The sequence below is a fragment of the Pholis gunnellus genome (assembly GCF_910591455.1).
Source record: "Pholis gunnellus genome assembly, chromosome: 13".
In the NCBI taxonomy this organism is placed as follows: Eukaryota; Metazoa; Chordata; class Actinopteri; order Perciformes; family Pholidae; genus Pholis; species Pholis gunnellus.
Genome location: NC_136540.1, coordinates 22,407,360 through 22,432,150, shown reverse-complemented (window position 1 = coordinate 22,432,150; position 24,791 = coordinate 22,407,360). Strand labels below are relative to the sequence as shown.

General features: G+C 42.0%; 2 protein-coding genes across 2 annotated transcripts; both read left to right on the top strand.

The window, feature by feature from the left end:
• Positions 1-21: 21 nt before the first annotated feature.
• On the top strand, positions 22-10,921 carry slc8a2a (solute carrier family 8 member 2a; the record flags this gene model as incomplete). The annotated part of the gene is made up of 11 exons (XM_079171238.1): positions 22-363; positions 798-935; positions 1,444-1,671; positions 1,759-2,037; positions 3,461-3,895; positions 4,301-4,662; positions 6,117-6,220; positions 8,353-8,465; positions 9,399-9,498; positions 10,141-10,413; positions 10,545-10,921. 11 exons carry the CDS (start codon positions 22-24, stop codon positions 10,919-10,921), a joined length of 2,751 nt encoding a protein of 916 aa, XP_079027364.1.
• A 2,302-nt stretch (positions 10,922-13,223) lies between these two features.
• On the top strand, positions 13,224-24,523 carry hnrnpl (heterogeneous nuclear ribonucleoprotein L). The gene is made up of 14 exons (XM_079171741.1): positions 13,224-13,327; positions 13,809-13,927; positions 15,578-15,815; positions 16,234-16,319; positions 16,449-16,545; positions 16,648-16,720; positions 21,611-21,646; positions 21,901-21,969; positions 22,072-22,325; positions 22,717-22,838; positions 22,945-23,146; positions 23,241-23,298; positions 23,523-23,618; positions 23,761-24,523. The coding sequence occupies exons 1-14, from the start codon at positions 13,244-13,246 to the stop codon at positions 23,817-23,819; spliced, it is 1,593 nt and encodes a 530-aa protein (XP_079027867.1). The 5' UTR covers positions 13,224-13,243; the 3' UTR covers positions 23,820-24,523.
• Positions 24,524-24,791: the final 268 nt, after the last annotated feature.

The window sequence follows — 24,791 nt, the reverse complement described above, 5'->3', positions numbered from 1 at the left end:
CCCTCCTGACTCAGGGATATCATGGGACACCTCACGGTTCACCTCTCCCCGCTCCTCCTCCTTTCCTTCCTCCTCCTGGCCCACCCCTGCACCTCCATCACGCCGCAGGTCCTGGAGCGAGCGTCCGTCTCCGAGCAGCCCCAGTCCTCCGGTAACGCCACGGGGTCCGGCAAGCAGACCTGTCCGGGCGTTGTGGTGTGCAGACCCGGTATCCTGCTGCCGGTGTGGATGCCGCTAGACCCTCCGCTCGGGGAGCAGGCGGGCAGGGCTGTTGTCTACTTCCTCTGTCTCATGTACATCTTCCTGGGTGTGTCCATCATCGCAGATCGCTTCATGGCGTCCATAGAAGTCATCACCTCTCAGGTATTACTGAACTGCATATTTGTAGGAGATACAATGCAGATACTCTTTATTTAATACATAACTTTGCCGCTACATTTTTACTTTGTGAAATGTAGCAAACAATGATTTGGTCCAATTCTACTCTCAGATTGTGACTGAGCCCAAAGAATCTTGGGAAATTCAATGCACCATTACCCAACAGTTAACGCTGGAAAGCATGCTTGTTTTAAGACCGGCATTTTTAAACAATTATCAAAGTAAGATATATACTCTCCAATCGTATTGGACTCCATTAAGATTGCATATACTGTATAGTATATAGCTCGCTTACTTTGACCAAAACTCTTTAGTATGTCTTCAACATTCTACAAACTGCGATTTTCTTTGTTACATTGTATATATGAGTTCAGTGGTAACAGCCTCTTTGACATTTTCACAAACGCCTGCGCTTGCAGGAAAAAGAGGTGACTATCACCAAACCCAACGGTGAAACGACAGTAACCACGGTGAGAATCTGGAATGAGACGGTGTCCAACCTCACGCTCATGGCCCTGGGTTCCTCGGCGCCTGAGATCCTGCTGTCCGTCATTGAGGTACATCAGGCATTTTGGAAGTCCTTTTAACGTGCTTTCATACAAAAACCTGTTGTTGTTCCACTGTGACTGCGCTGTACACTCACCGATGAAATCTTGTGACATTTTATATTCTTTTACATTCCATATGCTGCTCAGAGCGACACAAAAAGTAATGACTTGCAGTTGCGTATGTTATGTTTGACTAATAAATACATGAATTAACGTCACAAATGAATGAAAATTAGGGAAAACTCGAGGCACCACTCGTAACCACCAATGCGAACAAAACTTGCTTCATATTTATACATGGATTTATTTCAACCTATAAATGGATCATCTCTGATCTGTTTTTTCTTTTTCTAGTTATATATGTATTAATGTTTGTGTATTTCCGCTCAAAAGTAGGCTTATTCAAGTAGATTTTGTTGTCTTTGTTATTTCATGGCTCCTAAATTCAGTTCCAGCTAGCAAAAAGAAGGTCTTTTATATTGATCTATGTGACATTTGTCTTTTTTTGTCCGTATAGGTGGTTGGGCACAACTTTAACGCAGGGGTGCTCGGCCCGAGCACCATAGTGGGCAGCGCCGCCTTCAACATGTTTGTGATAATCGGCCTGTGTGTGTGGGTGATCCCTAACGGAGAGTCTCGCAAGATCAAACACCTGCGAGTGTTCTTCATCACGGCTTTCTGGAGTATTTTTGCCTACATCTGGCTCTACCTCATACTGGCTGTCATCTCACCTGGGATTGTAGAGGTGTGTTTCTGATGACTGTATATACATGTGTTTCTAAATAAATCAAGTGTGTGAATCATCTAACGCTCACATTGCCTGCATTGCCAGGTGTGGGAGGCCGTAGTGACGCTGCTTTATTTTCCGGTGTGCGTGATCTTGGCTTGGATCGCTGACCGCCGCCTGCTCTTCTACAAGTACATGCACAAGCGTTACCGCGCCGACAAAAGGCACGGCATTGTGGTGGAAATGGAAGGTGACCTCGCACCCAAAGGCATTGACATGATCATGGATGGGAAGTTGTCAGACGGCGGGGCGTGCCCTGGAAGCCCATCTAGTGTGACGGTCTCTGTGCAGACGGGCAGTGAACTAGACCAGAACAAAGATGAGGTGAGACCGGTATTTTTTCAGAATCAGAAACGGTTTATTGCCAAGTATGTTACATATACAAGGAATTTGGCTCGGTGATTGTGGCATAACAATAAACACAATGCAACAGTATAAGACATCATTTAAAAATGGACAATATGAAAATTTACAAAAAAAAAGAGTACGTTAAAACAAATATGTTATAAAAGTGTCAAATGTATATTAATAGAGAAAAGTTGTGTAAAGGTGTGTAACAGTAAGAAATTGTCCTGGGGATGTAAGTGTCTGAGTCAGTGGGGGTCCTGAGCTTTGTTGATGAACCCAACTGCAGATGAGAAGAAACTGTTTTTGTGGCATGAGGTTTTGGTCCTGATGGACTGCAGCCTCCTGCCAGAGGGAAGGGACTCAAAGAGTTTGTGTCCAGGGTGAGAGGGGGGCAGCTACAATCTTTCTTGGCCGTCCCAGAGACCTGGAGGTGAACAAGTCATGGAGGGTGGAGGGACGGCAGATTGCAGCCAATCACCTTCTCAGCAGAGCGAATGATACGGCGCAGTCTGCCCTTGTCCTTGGCAGTGGCTGCAGTGTACCAGACCGTGATGGAGGAGCAGAGAATGGACTCAACGATGGCTGTGTAGAAGTGCACCATGATTGTCTACGGCAAGTTGGACTTCTTCAGCTGCCTCAGGAAGTACATCCTCTGCTGAGCCTTCTTGGTGATGGAGCTGATGTTAGGGTCCCACTTGAGGTCCTGGGTTATAATGGAGCCCAGGAAGCAGAGGGACTCCACAGCATCGAACAGGGAGTCGCACAGGGTGATAGGGACAGGTTGGGCTGTGTTCTTGCGGAAATCCACAACCATCTCCACTGTCCGCACCAGGTCACCAGATGTTCGATGCCTTTCTTCCCTTTAGTTTCGCGTCTATTTTGTATTATTAAGTCATTGGAGCTCTTTTAATTGCAAAATTAGTGTTTGGGTACATATTTTCTTAAAGATAATAATTATTCCGTACTGTTTTTTTTAAAAAGGCAGGAGGAAAGGAAGAAAACTACTGGCAGGGGAACTTCTTCTTCTCGCTCAGGCCCACTGGTGGATCGTGTTTTTACTAACTTTTAAAGCTACTTACTGGGAATTGACAAGGTTTTCCTGGGGCTAGTTACATTCAATCCCAGCAGGATACTTGAAGGGCACAAGTGCAGACAACGGGAGTCTTAACAGCAGGAAGTTGATCAGTAGGAGGCTGAGCAGTAGGAGTCAACAAACCTTTTCTTTAAAAAGAGCCCTGCATGCAGTCTGCAAGTTGCGTTTCATAAAAGTTTTATACCAAGAAAAAATTATGCTTTGCTGATCAATCCCACCATACCCTCTTATTATTACTAAATCTTCTTAGAGAAGATTTATGCCAGATTTACATCTAAACTAATGCGGTTTCCTCTTCTTGGATAGGTGGTCCAAATCCTGAAAGACTTGAAGGAGAAACACCCGGACAAAGACCTGGACCAGCTGATTGAGATGGCCAATTACTCAGCCCTGGTCCACCAGAAGAAGAGCCGCGCCTTCTACCGGGTCCAGGCGACGCGCATGATGATCGGCGCTGGCAACATACTAAAGAAACACGCCGCTGAGCATGCGCGTCGCTCAGCAGGCCAGGAGGCCGTCAAGGCCACATGCTCGCACATTTGTTTTGAAAGTGCACAGTACCAGTGCACGGAGAACTGCGGCTCCCTAAGCCTCGGGGTGACCCTCGATGGGGGCACAGGCCAGAACACTTTCTATGTGGACTACTGTACAGAGAATGGCTCCGCCAATGCTGGTGCTGACTATGAATTAAGTAAGGGGACCCTGGTGTTTAAGCCAGGTGAGAGCCGCAAAGAGATCAAGGTGAGCATATATATATATATATCTCTGAATAAGTAGCGATCTCTCCACTAATACTTCAGGGTTTCGTATCAGTGGTACTAGGGCTGTCCTTAACCAAAGAAATCCTTAGTTAAATCACACCCATTTGATTTTGTCAACTAATTGATTATTTAATCGACAGTTCTGTAAAACTCAGTTTCTTCACAAAGAATCGCACAAAAGCTCCACTTTTGTGTTTATCAGTGATGTGTACATAAGTAAAAACGACTTGAAGAGATCTAAAACTGACGATTAGTAGGCTAATCCTTTTAGTGGGGGCAGTCCTAAATGGGACTGCAGAATAGTAACTGTGAAAGTTATGTTGTGGTATGTGTCTGCATTCCAACTGTCATGGCCTAATGCATCCATATACTCTGTGCTCTCCAGGTGGGCATCTTGGATGACGACATCTTCGAGGAGGACGAGCATTTCTTCGTGCGTCTACAGAACCTGAGGTTGGAGGAAGGGGCGACCGAGGGGACGGGAACCCCACCGAAAGGTCGACTAGTGGAGCCCCTGATCGCCACCGTCACCATCTTGGACGACGACCACGCCGGAATCTTCACCTTCGGCCAGCGCATGCTGCGCGTGAGTGAGAGCACCGGCATGCTGGCGGTGACGGTGGTGAGGAACTCGGGCTCCAGGGGCACCGTCGCCGTGCCGTACCGCACGGAGGACGGCAGCGCCAAGGCCGGGGTGGACTACGAGCACGCCGGAGGGGAGCTGGAGTTCACCAATGAACAGACCAGGTGAGGGGCAGACAACAACCGGGGGCAGTGACTGGGAAATAAGACATAGGAGCCACAGAGTCTAATGGATGTAGTTCCTTAGAACATTAATCTATTCTTGTCCAGGAAGCAGGTGGTGCCACGTATTGACTCGTGAGGTTGCATCTTCCTACTCTTCAAGTACATTAAAATAAATATTTTACATGTTTATGAACCCTCAAATATATATTGTCAGCGAAGTCCATGAAGAAACAACAACAACAATATGTTAGTCTATCTCTCCATACATCTTCTACTCAAGGCTTCCCTTCTCTGTATTCTAACTCAACCCGAAGCCCACTGGTTCCTACTGAGGCGGCCACAAATACATTATTTATTTATTTGTTTTATATGTTGGAGACTTTATCTGATCCCTGGATTTGGTGCACTAATGAGTTTGTCAGGCAGCATGACAAAAAGAAAAACCCACTGCGTGTGTGTTCATAGTTTTTTTTGATGGGCGTGCTATAATAAAAATAAATATAAAAATATTTTTTTTAAAAGAGAGAATATAGCAAGACTTAACATTTAACATAGTTAAGGTTTTCCACTTGAATGAAACTGTAACTTTATCGCAGGTCGATAGAGCGTGGCAAAGCCTATGTTCCAGGCTTTTTTCTACATTTTCTAACTTGGCCAGATTCTTGAGAGTTAAAATAATAGACCAACACATGAGACAATGATCAAGACTTTTTTTTTAAACCAGCAGTACTGCTACACAGCACCTTTAATACTTTTACACTGCTTTGGCCCATTAGTGCTTGTAGGAAAGGGGCACCTGACCCTCACTGAAAGGTAACCAGGTGGAGGAGGCCCTATTATACAAAATTACATGACGACTTGATGCCTAAAGATAATCCCGCCTCCCCGATCAGGTGTGGGAACCTCTAGTCACCCCATGTAAGCTGACGGATCCTTTTCCCATTAAAATTTCAGGTTATATAAGCTGTGTTTGCACATGGACTAATTGTACTTTTAGTGAAAGACTCAAAGGCCCATCAATAGATGCTGCACAGTAAAGGGCTAAGAATTTGAAGATCATAGTTAATGGAGCGGCGTTGGGGTATGTAGTCTTATTATTTCTTTTCTCCGCTGGGACCATTATGCCCGGTGTATATGTAAACTCAACTTCCAAGTTGTCAAGAATTCATCAAAACATGAATTATGCAGACTTTGATTATTAACCAGGTTAATGTTGTGCTACAAGTCATTTCGTTTAGCGCTATTGCTTTCGCACACTGAGGAGCAAGAGTGCACTATGTTATGTTCAAGCCTGAATTATTTAGAGGCCCATTGAGATTCCTTATTTAGGTCACTACAATTTGCGATTTGGAGGGGAGAGCTAATGTGTAAGATGTGGAGGTATTTTGGATTATGTATGTTAATAGTATTTGGTACTTAAAAAAACGTGTGTGTTTGTCTTTGCATATCTGCAGTCAGATCTTACAGGTGCGCATTATAAATGTGGAGGAGTACGAGAAGCAGGAAAACTTCTTCATTGTGCTTGAGGACCCCAAATGGCTCAAACGAGGACTCTCTGGTGAGTGTGTCAGCGTTTTGAATGACGTCATTGTTTTCATGGCTACGATAATGATGTGCTGCTGTTTGAAACGATAGTCAAAAAATAATTATTCCTTTGCACTTGCATAATATAGTTTGTTCACACACAGTAGATGGCAAAGGTCTGGCATCGAAACAACAGTAACACGGGCGGCTGAAAGCCGGCCACCTGCGTCAGAGCCAGTAACTGAAGATTACACGCTGCCATTCACCGCTGTCTCTGTTTCACTTTAGAATGGGCGCCGCAACCAATTATGAATTTAGTGTGCCTTTAGTTGCCTGTTACCCCGACAATGTGTCAAAAAGGAACTTGATATGTGCTTGTTAGTGGAGGTCAAAAGAACCAATGGCATTAGACTGGAATGCACAGTCATTTACATCATTAGGTGCACCGTGAGGGTGCACTGTGTATGCCGACCTGCTGAACAAAGAATAATAATGGATTTTTTTGTTCCTGTTGCATTTTAGATTCCCTCAAGCCTCTTTAATATAAGGCCCTACAAATAATGTTGTTGTATTTTATTGAATCACTGTCTGTCTTTCTTCACAGCACTGCTGCTAAACCAGGGTAAGATAGTTTGGGTGTAGGTTTGGGTGTTAAAGGTGCAATGTGTAGCATTTTTAAACACAAACACATTGTGAAATTGTAACTCTGCCTAGGCCATAAATGAGACCAAGTCAAGTTACTGTGTTCTTCAAAACGAATTGGATCATAAACGACGTCCTTGAGATGAGTAGATCCCCTGGCCATCGCTCCCTCTAGAAAAGAGGTTTTGTTACTTTCCTTATACACTCGCTGGCATTGTGTGTGTGTGTGTGTGTACTCATGTGTAAGAGCATAAACATGGCATCGGTCTTTCATCACTTCCACTTGTCACTGTCAGAAACTCTAAAAACGTTAGCTCCATTTACGCTATTTCTTGTTTTGTGCTGAGCTCAGCTCTCAGTAGGTGTGTAGCTTCTAACTGAGTCTTTGTTTCAGATATCTGCTTTATTTAACTGTTTCTCTTGCAGCTGTATAGGCGTTGGGTTAAGTCGCTGCAGATGAAAACCCAACATTTTCTGATTTTGCTGCTTCATAATATAAACTTTTAAATAACAATTTAACGGGGGACTTTTATTGTGGAGAATTTATAGAGACTGCAATGTTATGGAATTAGTGAGCTTTGTTAGTGGCTATGCTTCAATAACAACAAGTCTACTAACACTGCAGGTATGAGTAAAAGCAGCAACATTAGCGTGGTACTTTTATTGTGAAGAATATAGGAAATGAAATGTGTTTATCCACCGTTTCACAGTTGTCCCCCTACTCACAGCCGAGGCTACACACACCTTCGAGCGTGTAGCCCTGTTTAAATGGAGATTTACGCTCTGAGTCAAACCGAGCAAGCACATGTGCATGGAAAAATAGTGCTAGGGTGCGTCACCGCTGGGGGTGGGTCCAGGCAATATGCTGAGGATGGGCTTAGGCACGGTCAGCGATGATGGCAGTGTCAGGTCCACTGCAGGTGGGTCCCTGGAGACAGGTGGGTCCCTGTCACCCTTCAACCATGGCACTTTCACTGTGCCTTTGGGGGTTAGTGCCAAGACCACTGAAGGAGAAGGTCCTTCTACCGGGGCTGGCTCCTGCGAGTTATCAGGGCGTAGCTCATTATTTACCAGGAAGCATACAAATTACAATATAATTATGTCCCTACCAAACTTTGCTCCACCTGTCAAATAGATATTTGCAGTGCTGGGTGTGTTACTCCCATTAAGCTCTGAGTTATAAATGGACACATTGAGGGTTAAGACCACGATTAAAGTTTTGATTGTGTAAAAAAAAAAAAGCTACTCAACTCAAGGCCAAAAAAAAGTCCTCTTGGCCTCCTCAACATCCTGTTTCAACAGGAAATACATCCAATTATGAAAGCAAGATTCTCTCTAAATGCTACACACAGCACCTTTTAAAAGTGTGTCTAGAGTGCTGAATGTTTTTTTTTCATCTTCATGCATCAGGTGTGGGGCCTTGTATCCTTGGCTGAAGTTTAGGATGTTTGTGTGGTTTTGCAAATGACACAGTAAATAGAAATGAAATAGACATTGTAATTAAACGTCTGTGCTTGCTGACAGGCAACCCCACCCCTGAGGAGGAGGAGGCCCGGAGGATCTCGGAGATGGGCAAGCCCGTTTTAGGGGAGCACAGCAGGCTGGAGGTCATCATAGAGGAGTCCTGTGAGTTTAAGGTGTGTGAGTGGCTAAAAGACGGCATTGCACTTAGCAGTAAAACCAACTGACGAACTCTGACAAATAGAGCAATGAATACAATGAACAGACAAGTATATTTCAGGTTAGGTTCATTAGGAAATATGCATCCTGAGCTCATTTGTTTTTGAAAAGAAAATCTGAGGGAGCATATCCAGCTTTAAGGCAAGTTTTAACGTATTATTACGTCTGCATGTCTCATGTTTCTCTGAGAAATACGCCACTATCTGCATTTGGCGTGGCATACGAGTTTACTTACAATATAAACATTCTTAATTTCAGTGGCATTAAAAGCTTTAACAAATATAAGCACCTCAGGGATTGGGGGTTGTTATATGTGTTTTAGTTCATTAACCAACTCACACCCTCTTACTCACCAGACTCCCAATGGAGTACTAGACCAGGTACAGTTTCTGCCAGCATTCTGTGTGTGATGGGACTGACTAGATGTTTTCTCGTCTCATTTTCTCATTAAACTCTCATACTCTGCTGATTACAAACACATCCTATATTCATATCTACTTTTTCTCCATTCTCGACTTCTCTCAGGAGTTATATGCATCTTGATTTGAGATGTGTGTTCATTCATGTGTGTTGTGTGTGAAATTATGGGTGGGTTAATTCTGAATTAAATTCAAATTCTGCAGCAGAACAGTGAAGCCAGTGGTTTTGTGGGCGTGCTATCAATATGTGCCATGTTACCATATTTGTTTTGGAACTCACATTGAGGCTAGTCTGCATTAACTAGCCTATGAAACAAGCTTACAATAACCTTTCTCTGCTGCTGTTAACCCCCGCAAACAAAATGATCTTATGTAAAGATATGTAAAAAAAGTCCTGTCGATCCATCTGCTCTGTGTGTATTAATAGGAGCTATGACTGCCGTTGTCTCATTACTTCATGTGTTGTAACAGAACACAGTGGACAAACTCCTGAGGGACACCAATCTGGCTGTGGTGCTTGGCACTCACACGTGGAGAGAGCAGTTCATTGGAGCGGTCACAGTCAGTGCAGGTCAGTGGCTAATTTGTTTGTTTTTTCTTAAAACCATCTTCATGTGAACATATCGTACTATGCCTGTAATGTCTCTTAGTTTGCTGGCCAAGGACGACTTGCGGTTCAGAACAGGACTCGTTTTTACAATTTGGCCGATCTTACTAACAACAAATAGAGAAGGAATTTACCCTTAACTATTCCTTAGTGCAAGAAACTTAACCCCAAATAGCTGTGCCTGCGATGTATGAATGGGTGTGAATGTTAGTTAGTCCTGATGGGCAGATGGCACCTTGCATGGTAGCCCCAGCCATCAGTGTATGAATGGGTGTGAATGATGACATGTAGTGTTAAAGCACTTTACAAGTACAGTCCATTTACCATTTTTCTGTCCATTGAATATGAAACTACAGCCAGAAGCTGATTAGCTTAGCATAAACACTTTAAACAGTTCATATGTAATGCTCACTAACATGTCATATCTCATTTGTTTAAACCGTACAAAAACATGTAAAAGTGTAAAATGAGAAGTGGTGGCTTTACGGGCGGTGATATGCTGGACTAAGTCTTGCTGCGTCCAAAATAATAAACTATTCCTTTAAAGGAATGTGTTAGGATGGTGAGCTTTGTTTGATTGATCTTCACTGTGTTTCCTTCAAACAGGTGATGGAGATGAGGACGAGGGACAGGAGCAGCGAATGCCCAGCTGCTTTGACTATTTTATGCACATATTGTGCGTTTTCTGGAAGATTCTGTTCGCCTGCGTCCCACCCACAGAGTACTGGAACGGCTGGGCTTGCTTCATAGTGTCGATCTCTGTCATTGGTTTCTTAACAGCCATTATTGGAGACCTAGCCTCCCACTTTGGCTGTACCGTCGGCCTGAGGGACACCGTCACCGCCGTGGTCTTTGTAGCTCTGGGGACTTCACTTCCTGGTAAGTAGTGAGGTATTTTTATTTTTTTCAGAATTCAGTATTCCAGAAGTTGTAGCCATGGTTAGAGGCACTGAAGGGATATAGTATTGGATTAAACTATTTAAATATTTTCTAACTTAATTTTTTCCCAGATACCTTTGCTAGTAAAGTGGCTGCCACGCAGGACCAGTATGCAGATGCGTGTGTGGGGAACGTGACAGGAAGCAACGCGGTCAATGTGTTTTTGGGCATCGGGGTGGCCTGGTCCATTGCTGCCATATATTGGCAAGTCAAAGGTAAGGTCTTCCGCGTTGACCCTGGCTCGCTGGCCTTCTCCGTCACACTCTTCACCATCTTTGCCTTCTTCGCCATGGGGGTGCTGATGCTACGCCGGAGGCCGTCCATAGGCGGCGAACTGGGCGGCCCGCGGATCTCCAAAGTCCTCACTTCGCTGTTCCTCTTCGGACTCTGGTTCCTCTACATCCTCTTCGCCAGCTTGGAGGCCTACTGCCATATTAAGGGCTTCTAAGAGCGCACAGCTGGGGAGAGTAATGACTGCACAATAAGAAAACAAACACACATCACCAGGATATTCACCTGTGCAGTTCTGTTCCAGTGACTACCACTGAGAAGACTTATCATCACTTGAAAAACTGCTGCCATGGTTCTTAAAAATCTATATACAGTGTGTATATATATATATATATATATATATATATATATATATATATATATACTGTACACACCACAGACTTGCACATGCAAAAATCTGTACGTCTCACTCACTGCAGGACAGTTCCAGTCAGCAGAATTTTTGGACTCAATAACATGCAGTGACTGTTTTTGATGGAGAGCGAAGCAGGTCAGCACATACTCTGTGGAGTCACTGAATTTAGCTTGATTCTGGCGTGATGCCTGATGGTTCATAACCTGGATTTCAAGTTTGGTCTTCACTTCTCCTCACGCTAATAGAGGCTGGGTCAGAGTAGACCTGACCTAGTAATTAGATAAGAAAAACAGTGACAGCTGCTTTTACACAGATGTGCAATGTAAGGACGCATCTGAGTGTATCGCCATGCTTATATCATGGCCACTTGTCCAAGTTTGTTTGTCAGTAAGCATTTACCCATAATAAGGTATATTTGCTCAAAGCAAAAAGTGATGTTGCTATGGTTACCTCCAGTTTGTGCGCACAGATTTAGAGCAATAGAAATAAAACTGTTCACTGGAAGTGTTTGAGTTGTCCTGGTGTACGACGTTGAATGGACCTGCCAGCCAATCAGAAGAGTTTCCTGAGGGCATGGTATAAAGAACTGAGCACATTGCGGTTACAATCTACAGCTTGAGAGATAAGCTGCTGTTGTGTTATTATGTCACACTGATAAATTGTGTTTATCTGTTGAGTTATGTGACACGAGGCATTGTTTAGTGTAACTTAATGCACCTACTGAGTTGAATCTCACGACAATTATTGATAATAGTAAACGATCAGAAATGCAATAACCCTATATTGGAACATATAATTTACAAAAACATTACACAGGCAATGATAAGCTGTGGTATGAAAAAAAAATGTACCTAGTATCTGCCATTGAGTGTGATTATTTGAAAGTGATGATTCATTCACTCCTGAAGTCTTATCTGTGTATTTATCGATGGTGTTATTTAATGTCTTTGTAATGTAATGTCTTTGAGCTGATATGAACAAAAATGCATTGTAAATGATTGCAAGCTGTCATAATTACATTTAAATTTTGAAATTTTAACTGAGTCTCCATTGGATGGAATTATTACTTTCTCATTAGTGCAAAAGAAGACATTCAGGACTCTTTAAAGGTGTAGCAATCTTTCTGAAAATGTTAAAGTGTGCTGATATGGAAAAAGCACGACGGAAAAAACAAAAACAGACTTTAGATACAATTCAAGTAATTTTTGTGAAGGAGGACCATAGCCATGCAGCAACACTTTTCATGCAGGTGAGATATAAGACGATAAAATCACTACCTGAGATGCCAGTCTAATGATTAAAGCATGCAGGATGAGATGGTCTAAAACAAGTATCCCCCTGCATCAAGAGCCTCCTTGTCTGCAACCAGTTTTCATGTTTTTGTGTAATACAAGGTCAACTATACTAGAGGTGGAAAAGTGAGTGGAAATATTTTTCTTTCTCCTTCCCATTTAAAGGACCAACATTTGGCAGAGGTGTGTTGCTGAAATGGTCCTTTGGAAATACAAAAAAACAAGGACACGGGTAAATAAATGTAAATAATGCCAATACAGTGACGAATTGAATTCTGGGTCACTTTTGTATGCATGAAATAATAACTTCCTAGTTTTACCTAGCTGGAAAATTCTGAAATACAATCCAATGACAGGCTTATTACAGCTTAGTACTGTTTCTCTGCGCTGAGGCTGTTCAAAATGTGTAACCCATGGTTAAGGGTTAACCCGCCTCCTCTCCTGAAGGTCTGATTGACAGGCTGCATTTTTATGGAAATTATAAAACATGAACACCCGAGTTGAAATGTCGCAGTTGTTGTCAGGTCGCAATTTTAAGAGGAAAAACTTTTTCATTAAAAAAAAAAGTCATGCTGTGATCCCAACTTTTGATTACTATTGGAGGAGATGCATTCATGTGTAGAACATGTATATTAATTAAAATATTTATCAACAGAATAAAATGTGATTTTAGGAACTCCAGCGGAAACCAGCTAGCTATAAACAATGGGAAATTGAGTCGTTGCTTTTTTAAAGACACATACTCATTTTGGGTTCAGATGTCCAAAACGCTCTTCGGTTTTTCCCACATATCATGAATGCAGCACTAACCCGGCACAGGGGACAGGACAACATGGCTGCTGCTGCGGGCCGATACTACGGAGAAGGCGGCAGAGCAACGAAAAGACAGAAAACTGAGGACGGAGGAATGACAACGGTGAGGCTTTCCCTCTGGCCCTCATAGTTAGTGTGTTATTATGCTAGAATATGCTAGGTTTTGCTTTTCTAAGACTGGAATTTAGCTTGACAAAGTAGCGCTTATCTATCTGCTATCTAAGCTAGGTTAGCTAGAATAAAGAAGCTAGCCACGTTAGCGGTAGTTATATCAGGTTTGGATAGAATAACGTTAAAGCGGTGACGGAGTTTGTCTAATTAATATTATATAGATATTACACAACACATAATTACCATTTTATGTACTGATAAAAGGATATAGTAAACTATAAGCGTTCACTAGTAACGTTAATCTCTCACGCAATAACGGTTATTTTATTATACTCACTGTCCTGGGCTGCTATTCAGGCCCAACTAACGTCAACGTCACCAACCTCTACCGGTCTGCGGCGTCATCGCTTTCACACCAGTATTGTAAATATGTAATGAACCTACAAGCATCATGTTGTGTGCTTGGTTTGCAGGAGAGCTACGATGACCCTCATAAACCGCTACCCTCCTCGGTGGTGCACATCCGGGGCTTGGTGGACGGCATCATGGAGGCTGACCTGGTGGAGGCCCTGCAGGAGTTTGGGGCCATCAGGTAATAACTGAGCACCTACCGTCTCTGTATGCTTAACGTGCTCACTATGTTCTTCAGTGGTGTGATTCTCATGTTTCAGGTCTCATGGGACCTCATTTGTCAGTATTCATAATAACCTCTTTAATGCACTCACAGACAACACAGTCCTGACCTACTGTCATCTTATCAAGCTGTTACTACCATGTAGAGTAGCATATTTACTATTTGAATTATTGTTAAGCTTTATACACTCACCTGCCACTTTATTAGGTACACCTTGCTAGTACCCTTTGCCTTCAGAATTCTTCGTAGCATAGATTCAACAAGGTGTTGGAAACATTCCTCACAGATTTTGCTCCATATTGACATGATAGCATCACACAGTTGCTGCAGATTTGTTGGCTGCACATCCATGATGCAAATCTCCCGTTCCACCACATCCCAAAGGTGCTCTATTAGATTGAGATCTGGTGACTTTGGAGGCCATTGGAGTACAGTGAACTCATTGTCATGTTCAAGAAACCAGTTTGAGATGATTTGAGCTTTGTGACATGGTACATTATCCTGCTGGAAGTAGCATCAGAAGATGGGTCCACTGTGGTCATAAAGGGATGGACATGGTCAGCAACAATACACGATAGGCCGTGGCGTTTAAACGATGCTCAATTGTTACCAAGGGGCCCAAAGTGTGCCAAGAAAATATCCCCCACACCAGTACACCACCAGCAGCAGCCTGAACCACTCTGCCCATTCTCCTCTGACATCAACAAGGCATTTTCGTCCACAAAACTGCCGCTCACTGGATATTTTCTCTTTTTCGGACCATTCTCTGTAAACCCTAGAGATGGTTGTGTGTGAAAATCCCAGTAGATCAGCAGTTTTTGAAATACTCAGACCAGCCCGTCTGGCACCAACAACCATGCCACGTTCAAAGTCACTTAAATCCCCTTTCTTCCTCATTCTGATGCTCGGTTTGAACATCAGCAAGTCGTCTTCACCACGTCTAGATGCCTAAATGCATTGAGTTGCTGCCATGTAATTGGCTGATTAGCTATTTGTGTTGACAAGCAATTGAACAGGTGTGCCTAATAAAGTCGCCGGTGAGTGAATATATATATATATATATATATATATAAATATATATATATATATTTCTGCATTTTCAGTGGGCTAAATGTTCATTTGTAAGTTAAAGCCACATGTGAGATGCTACAAGCATCAAGCAACAAATAAAATGCAATAAAGTTGTTTCTTTCTATGTTAGAAAATACACCACTGCAAAACATGTAAATGATATATATATATAAAACACAGTATATTGAACAAATTCATAAGTTCTCAACAACAATAACAGACCTTCAGCAGTGTGGTATGTCTCCCTCCATGTTGCAAGCGAGTGGGCCAAGTTATGCTAGCAGAGGGAAGAGAGATGTTAACACTGGCGTGGCTTTACGTAAGAAACGGGTTATGCATCGTAACGTCAAACTATATGGATATAACGGTGTTGTGTTACCCTATATCTCGTTAGAAAATATATTGACATACCGTAGTCAGCGTGAATGCAAGTTCGACTAAGTAATAATAAACATTTATGTGACTCGTGCTTTTATTAAATGAAACATGGTTCAGTAATCTATCTTATAATTTTCTTCTTGTAATATTTATTTACAGTTTTGTTGTTATGATGCCCAAGAAACGGCAGGCCCTAGTGGAGTATGAGGACATGAATGGCTCCTGCAATGCTGTCACATATGCAGCAGAGAACCAGGTTTACATTGCCGGCCACCCCGCCTTCATCAATTACTCCACTAGCCAAAAGATCTCCCGGCCAGGAGACTCAGACGACACCCGGAGCGTCAACAACGTTCTGCTGCTCACGGTCATAAACCCCATCTATCCCATCACCACGGTAACTTTATTATACATGGTTACAAACTAATTTGTGAGATCACTAACCGTTTATTTCAATGTCATGAGTCTATCTTCATGAAAAATATAAACTACTGTTTGATTAGAGGTACTGCTGCCAATTAGTCCATCATCGTAAACCCATATTGAAGCATACATATCTATTATTCTGCATCAGTGTGGTTTTTAGTAGCAGGTGCATCTTTTCTTTTCTTAATTACCGTGAATTTGACGTCACTAAATTATTTTTATAGAAACGTCAAAAATCTATCTTTTTTTATTTGGCTAACAATTAGCAAGTAGTATTTTGTTATGTTTAGTCATGTGTGATATTTTTTATTGGTGATATGATTGCTGTGGATTTCGGTGTGCTTACTATATTCGGACTACTATATGAACTGCTCTGTGTGCCTCCGCAGGACGTGCTCTACACCATTTGTAACAACTGTGGGCCTGTACAGAGGATCGTTATCTTCAGAAAGAATGGTGTCCAGGCCATGGTGGAATATCCTTTTTAATGATTGCCATTTACATTTGGACACACTATAGTTGTACATTGTCTTGATGTTTTATTAACCCAGGCCCGTCAGAAATCTTGATATAATCACACCTCACCTTAACTCATTGCTGCCACGTTTGACTCGGTCCAAAGTGCTCAGAGGGCCAAAGCCTCTCTGAATGGGGCAGACATCTATTCTGGCTGCTGCACTCTAAAGATTGAGTATGCCAAGGTGAGCGTATGGCCATTTCTCATCAACCGTGGTGCCTGTTGAATTAACATTAGATGTTAGTGAGACGAAACTGGTTTTGATTTGTTGTAATGCAATCCACAGCCAGCACGTCTTAATGTCTTCAAGAACGACCAGGACACGTGGGACTATACAAACCCCAACCTCAGTGGCCAAGGTAACATGCAGTCCCCGACCCTTTCTTCCCCCTATTTTCTTCCTCTCATTCCACTATATGGGATGGTTAGTGCTCTCTGCCTCCGGGGTTATTGCCTTTGATCACAGGTGAATGGTTTCATCCACCGTTCACCACGCTACTCAGCTCAGTGGTCAGAGACAGTATTCCCGCGATGCCTTTCACAGTCTTCATGCATTTTCTCTGCACACAGCAGGCTCAAAGTAAGGGCATGAGGAGCAACCTCAAGGGCAGCCAACCTTAATTACAGGCTCATGCATGTGAGAAGCCCTACGCACTCGTCACAGTAGCATATGTAGGCGCACCATTCCTTAAGCAGGTTCACATTCCCGACAGAGCATGTCACAGCTACACACCCTCACAGCCCTGCCTACTCTACACTACAGAGACTATCACAGCTGTTGTTAACATAGTGGAGATTTTATCATAGCTTATATTCGACATTGCACTAGCCAGCTGAGTTGACTCGTGAGACCATTCGGCACACCTCTGGTTAAAGGTCCCATGAAACGACTCCTGAGATCTTGAACGTTTCTCAGGCTTTGATTTTGATCGAACAGGTATTTCTGCACGAGGGTAGGACTTAATGGTTTGAGGGTAGGTGGAACATAAACATCACGATCACCGTGACGTTGTAGATTAAACACCTAACTGTGTTGTTGAGTGTTAGCATTACGATCAGCAGAGACAGTAACTGCTGTGTTTACAGTTTTATTGGATGGATCATTTTGAATATGTACACAAGTTATTTTTAAAAATAACACTTAGCAAATAACAGTTAGCAAATAATGATGGGTTAAATGTGTTGCTGTTTTGCATGCAACCATTGAACAACAGATCTGGGACACAAGAACATTCTACATTTCATGGGACCTTTTTAATGTACAACGTATATTAGAAACACGCTGCATAGTGTCATCTACATTGTTAAGCTTTCAAACCAACATTGTAGTGTCAAATTTGTTTGAAGACACACTGATGAACTTTGGCAAAGACCAGATAATGTGAACATTGTTTTTTTTAAAGGTATGGGTTACAGCATTTGTTATTGGATATGTGTTGTGTTGATGTAATGCTAAAACAATTTGTTTGAACTTAAAAACCAAGCTCCTTGCATGCCTGAAACCACCATGAGAGAAAATGAATCTGCCACTCACTTTGTGATACTACAATGACAGAAATACTGGTTAGAATACAAGATACTGCTCCAAGCAACTAGGCAAACTTTTAAGTAATCTGATTACAGGCTATGGGATGGAGAAGATGATAATGCAATTTACATTTGCCTTAGATTCTGTGTGGTCAGCAATAAGATGTTGCTGTAGTTTTAAACCTGATTACAGACAAATACTTAACTTAAGTGTATCTCTATTGAGGATTTTTTTTTTTTTTTCGTTTTTGGCCAATCACTGTTAAATAATGTAGTTGTTTTTCTTGTACCAGGACCACAACATGTACATTCCAAGTCTTATACAGGTGTTTGACATCTTTCTTATAGTTTGTGCTGCCTTACGAGAGGTACTCCTTGTGTCCTCACTGTGCAAACTCATACAGGCTTACGTCAACCTCTACAGCATAACAGCACCCACAGCCACAGCTAATGTAAATCTGCTCTGTGGCATACATCGGACACAGTGGGGCAACAAATACCGGAACACAACCTCAACTCAGTACTTCCTTATTCCAAGTCCATCATCACCCCTACCTCCACCACCTGACATGGGAGTCCATTTTATCTTTTGGTGGTGGTCAGTAGCCACCATTTCAGTTTTGAGGGACAGAAATACTTCCAAGGCCACGCGAACAGACACCTCGCATATCCACCACAGACTGACGTTGATAGACTGATAAGCATCTACCCCCACCTCTCTGCCAGTACAGCACATCTCAACCGCAGAGCCCCCGAGGAGTCACAACACATTGATGATGAGGGCTGTTGGTCGTTGGGATGTGCCTGCCATAACACAACCACAGGGAGCAACAGAGGAGTTTTCAGACACACTCAGCCCGACCAGGGAACAGATGATACCACACACTGGGGCAGTAAACAAACAAAAGAGGCCATTCCCTTTCTCAGATGCTAATACCGCTCGTCTCTACCATCCGTGGGCGAACACAACACAACGAGCCGAATATCCACGGCAACACACAGCTGAACCGCCATGACAGCACATCGTCACGCAGATATTCCAGATGACTTATTGTCGAGCACTAGATGCCTTTTTCACTTTGCCAGTGGCTGACAGCTATTAAACCAAATAAGCAAGCATCACGTGAGCGTCCATTTTTTACATGAGAAGAAATATCCACGGGGGGGCCTATGAAGACACAAGCATCAAACACCTATCAAGCATACAAGCACAGAGGCAAACAGATTCAAAATCCTTTCCTAAAGCTTCCTACATTTATGGACTCTGGTGTTTTGTTTTTTTCCCCTGTACCTTCTTCCCCATTTCCCCCCCTCCTCTCTGTGCTGTTCTTGTGTTGTTTCTGCGTTGTTTCATTTTCCCTTTTTTTGCACTGGCCCATAGTTGATGCCTTTAACGCCTCCCGTGTGATGCAGGTTTGGCTCAGTGTGTCTGTGGACAGACAGCCCATTCTCAAACGGTGCAAATATCCTGCTTTGTGGTCAGAGCACGGTAAGCTGGAAATGAGCCCTTTGAATAGCAACTCTCAAAACAAACCGGCAGCAAGTCAAAACCCAGCATGGATGTGTGGATGTACTTTTCTTTCTGGTGGTTGGGATACAAGGAAGGGAAGAAGGAAGAAAAGACTCGAGAGGGAAAATGAGTTGAGGCTGGAGTCAAGAGGTTGGCAGGTAGCATCCTTGCTGAAGACTGCCCCCTACCTGCCCACTGTGTCCCATGCTCCATGTGTGGTGCTGTAAGTACTTGACAGAATGAATTCATAATCTGACTTGATGGTTAAAAGTAGAAAATGATTGTGAAACTAAAACAACATGACTGTTGTTGACTTGTTTAGCCATCATGTTAATACTACAATATGGTAAAGGCCCATAGCAACAGATTTAAGTAATGTAATTGACAATGTAATTGGCTCTGAATTCTATAATGTATTTATTTATTTTCTGTCTCGTTATACTACCTCATGTCGGGTTACCACACTCACTACCACGGGAATGCATGGGGGCAGTAATTGAACATTCTTTTGATCTAGGGACAAAAATGTTTGATTTGGATTTTACTGTCTTGTAGCACTAGAAGCTAAATGGTCTTAAAGTTATAAAGTTAGGATTTTATTTTACAGATCTGGATTTTGGTTTTAGTGCTGGTTTCTATTTTGTAACTTTGTGCTGTCACATTTGGTGGTGACACATTCTTGTTATTATTACATAACCACATTAGGTTTTGTCTGTTCAAGTAATGGTATAATGGAATTAAGATAGGTTGAGTTTTCTTCATTTGTATTTCTGTTCACTATATGTTGAACAAAAATAGATTGTATGTATAATGCAACATTCTATGCAGAATGGGTTGTGGAGGTCGTGATTAAAGTCCCAATATTTGGTGACTATTCCCAGTGATCTCTCCTTGTATTGCTTATTGATGTGTGACTTGAGTTGCACATCCAATTAGCAATCTGCAATCCAGGGTTACATTATAAGCAGCCACTGATTCAGTATTAACTCCACATCCGTTTCAGTCAGGGCTGGAAATAAGCACCAGTCACCGACCAAATGCTCACAGAATGTGCAAGTGGCTACTAGATTTGCTTCACCCACCAGCCAAACAACAACGAGGTTAATCTGGCTTAATGTGGCTGCTAGATGTAGTTATCCACCAGACAAAAACACCGGACTCAGTCTGTGGCCTTTACACAATCTGCTAGTGTTCGTATCACAGTGTGTACCTGTAGTGTCTCTGCACATCATAACTATTCTGCTGATTCATATTTGGGTTACAGTTGAGCTTGTATTTGGGTTAGTAAATCTATTTTACGTAACAGATGTGAAATAGATTTGATGTCATAAACTAACTGTAGCCAAAATATAAAACCTGTTTCACCTAACGGATGTTAGGTTGCCACTGACAACCGGCTGGAGTGTATCACTACGTAGTGTGGATCTCTCCTTGATGATACTTTACTTAGTAATATGCTTATTTTGATTATGGCAGGGTTCCAAAGTAATGTAAATTGAGATGTTTGTAAAAATGCATCATGAGAAACTTTTATGGGTTCAGCATTCTTTTCAATTTGCTCATACTTATTGATGCTCCTCATACATCTGTGTAGTCATCATCAAGCTATAGTTATGCAGAAGAAACATTTTCTGATTGACAGCTAGCTATATTTTGATATATATATACTGCTGATTATAGTATACAATCAAGTATGAACTCAATGTTAATATCAATTCTAACACTGTTTTCAATGAGAACATGAAATGCTGTTTTCATAATGAATTGCCATGACTAGATTCTCAATCTGCTGAACTACAGGAAGTTGCCTTTATGAAAGGGGTGGCTGTGTGCACAGAGAATGCACCTTGGGTTTGGTTGGACGAAGCTTTTTTACATCAAATATTATGGAAAATACCAGTACTTACTTTTTTGTTGATTACTTTAAGTCCAATCTACAAATCAGGTGTCATTTTTTCATTCTTCCACGATGTAATCTAGTCAAAACAACTGATGTCAATTCACTTCTGGTATTCTACGTCTGTCGTATCATTTGTAATTAAATTAAGTTTTCAATAAAACATGCTTAGATTGCTGCTTATATACTGATACTAGGATCTTTCTATTCCATATAATTGTCAGGCATGTAATAGGATGTTTATACAGTGTTGCCAAATCTATTCTTTTTCATGTTTTATTTGGATTTGACATGTGTATATGTGTACCTGCACAGATGCTGATGGTGAAGGCAATTGGAACAATTCACAAGGTGTGTGTGTTTGTACTGGGATGGCTCATACAAGATGAAAGCTATTTTTCAAAATCACTGCTAAAAAAAATCTCCATTATGTCACGTATTAATTAGCAAAATAAAGCCTGCAGACTTTTTTTTGAACACTTAAGTTATTAGCCTCTTCTGCTGCATGTCAACCACAACCATGTCCCCTAGTCGGTTACAGTACCTGTTGGATATTTTTTGACACGGTAGCTGTTTTATAGGCAACTTTTATTTGACCGTTTTAGATCCCAATGCCAATCCCAACAAACGCCAGAGGCAGCCGGCTCTTCTGGGAGACCACCCACCTGATTATGGTAAATATCCCATGAGGAAATTGATCTGCCATTTAGAGGAATGGATCCCACTCCAAGACTGTATCTGTACCTCAAATATTGTTGTTTTTTCCTCTAACTAAGCTGGCCCACAAGGAGGTTATCATGCCTACAATGAGGACAGCTACGGCCCGCCTCCTCCCCACCGCATGGGGCCAGGTATGGGCGGGCGTGGTCGCGGCAGCAGCCAGCGCTACGGCCCTAGTTATGGACCACCACCCCCTGAGTACGGCCCTCACGCCGACTCCCCGGTTCTTATGGTTTATGGCCTCGAGCCCGCTAAGGTCAACGCCGACAAGGTCTTCAACATCTTCTGCCTCTACGGCAATGTGGAGAGGGTGAGTGAAATACTGCCAACTCAACCCCTTTGAGGTGTCCGTCATTAGACACTATAAATTGATGGCTGCATATGTAATGAATTTGTTTGATTGATAGTGATTGCTGGAGTTGATTAGAACACCTACGTGATGTGCGTATAATTAATTGATATGATTAACTGATTCATAATTTAAATAATTTTTTTTCCAGCAAAAATGTGAGTAAATAGCTAGCGAATTTTATATCTTTATGTTTAAGACTCTTAAACAAAACAGGTACATTGAAGACGTGGCCACAATAAACAAATAGACTTCATTGGCAATGAAAATAATTGGCATTCGCAGAAATAGTTTCATGCTATTTTTTTTGTCCTGTTGTGTGCGAGTCAGCTGGATATTTTTCTTCCTTCAGATTAAGTTCATGAAGAGTAAGCCTGGAGCGGCAATGGTGGAGATGGGAGACTGTTACTCTGTGGACAGGGCCATCACTCACCTCAACAACAACTTCCTTTTTGGACAGAAACTCAACGTTTGGTAAGAGCAGCTGTCCAAACTATTACAAAAGACTATAGACTATTAAACATAAAAGATGCAGAGCTAGATAAACAGATGGACATCCTCTGACCTTTCCCCCTGGCAGTGTGTCCAAGCAGCAGGCTATTGTGCCAGGACAGTGCTACCAGTTGGAGGACAACACAAGCAGCTTCAAAGATTTCCATGGATCCCGCAACAACCGCTTCACCTCCTCAGAGCAGGCGGCCAAGAACCGAATCCAGCACCCCAGCAACGTCCTACACTTCTTCAATGCACAGCCCGACATCTCTCCAGAGATTTTCAATCAGGTAAGAAAAGCCACCGGGGTTCTATCTGTGAAGTGCAGATGTTTCACACACACCACCGCCTCAAATTTCCACTGAAACTGGTCTTTCCTTCCAGGCCTGCGAAGAACTGGGAATCAAGAGCCCCACAAGTGTGAAACTTTTCACCGGAAAGAGTGAGTGCTATGAGTTACAACCATGCCAATAGGATGTACTGGCTCTGTTAAAGTGCACTTTGACTTTCCAATTAATAATATTGTAGAAGATTCTGTCTTGTATATTTTTAAAAAGGGAAGTAGAACCGGGTAGTAGTAGTTAGATGTGTGTAATAATTCAAAAACATGAATACACATTTGAGTGTTATTTATTTTAGTAATCTAAATGTTGTGTGGTACAAAAGGTGAGCGAAGTTCATCTGGCCTCCTGGAGTGGGAATCCATCAATGATGCAATGGAAGCCCTAGCTCTGATTAACCACTTCCAGATGAAAAATCCCAGTAAGTTCTCCTCTCCTCACAAGAACATATTGTTGACATTGTTTTGCTGGTCGTGTAGTGTTACGATATACTGTACATTTTATAGCCTTCATATTGTCCTTTACCTTCATAATGCATGTTTTTTTTCTCTTTCCTCTTCCAGGTGGGCCTTACCCGTACACACTGAAGCTGTGTTTCTCAACCACACACCATGCCAACTGAACACTCTCCCCACAAACCATTTGTAATGTTTCGTGTCTTGCATAGAGTGTTCGATGCAGTTCTGTTGTCACGCTCCATTAAAACATTCGATCAGTATTGATAAAAAAGACTGCTTTGCTTTAGAACATGTTACTTGAACTATGATTTGTATGATGTATTTACTTTGATCATGTTTTTCAATCAGTTTTATTTTGTACGTTCCCGACACTAGATTTGAAGAAAGTAAAAAAAACACTACCCTGAAGTAATTCAATGTGGACCTCAGTTTTATTTTATTTTTTTAAATCAAGTGAACAGTGACCATGATGTGAATACTGATATAACCAGTGTGCACATCTACAAAGATGATTTGTGTGGGCAATGATGGGCAAGTTCTTACAAAGAGAAGCAGCTGTAGTTCTTTGACATCCCTGTCCTGAAGTGGTTAGGGTGCCTTCTGTATGTTGATACCTGGACTATAAAGGATTATTACCATGAAGATTAAAGGATGGTGAAGATGAAGGAGCTGGTTATCTGTTTAGCCACTGTCAAAATGTCATCGTCAAGTTGTCTCCTTTTGTAGTAAACAATACTGTGAATATAACTTTGGCTGGAATAACTCAATTAACCAAAAGTTAGTCGTTTCAGTTTCTACATACCAGCATTAGGTAGCTTGGATCAGGCAGAGGCCCCATCGATACACACAGGTTTGCAGCATAATGCACTCAGACCTACACTGCATTATTTTCAGTATCACTGTTTGTATTCAAAAGTGCTAGATGAATTAAAGCAGTTTAAAAATGAAAAGAAAAATAATTGCCCTTTTTACTTATTCACCTAAATGTTTTAATTATTTAAGCATGTTATTTGCAGAACATCCACATTACACTTGAGCTAAGTATACAGTGTATATGTAATATACTTGGGGTTTTTTAAACTATAGACCACACTTTATCAAGTGTTGCGTCGCTGTTTGGATTATTTGCTGGCTGT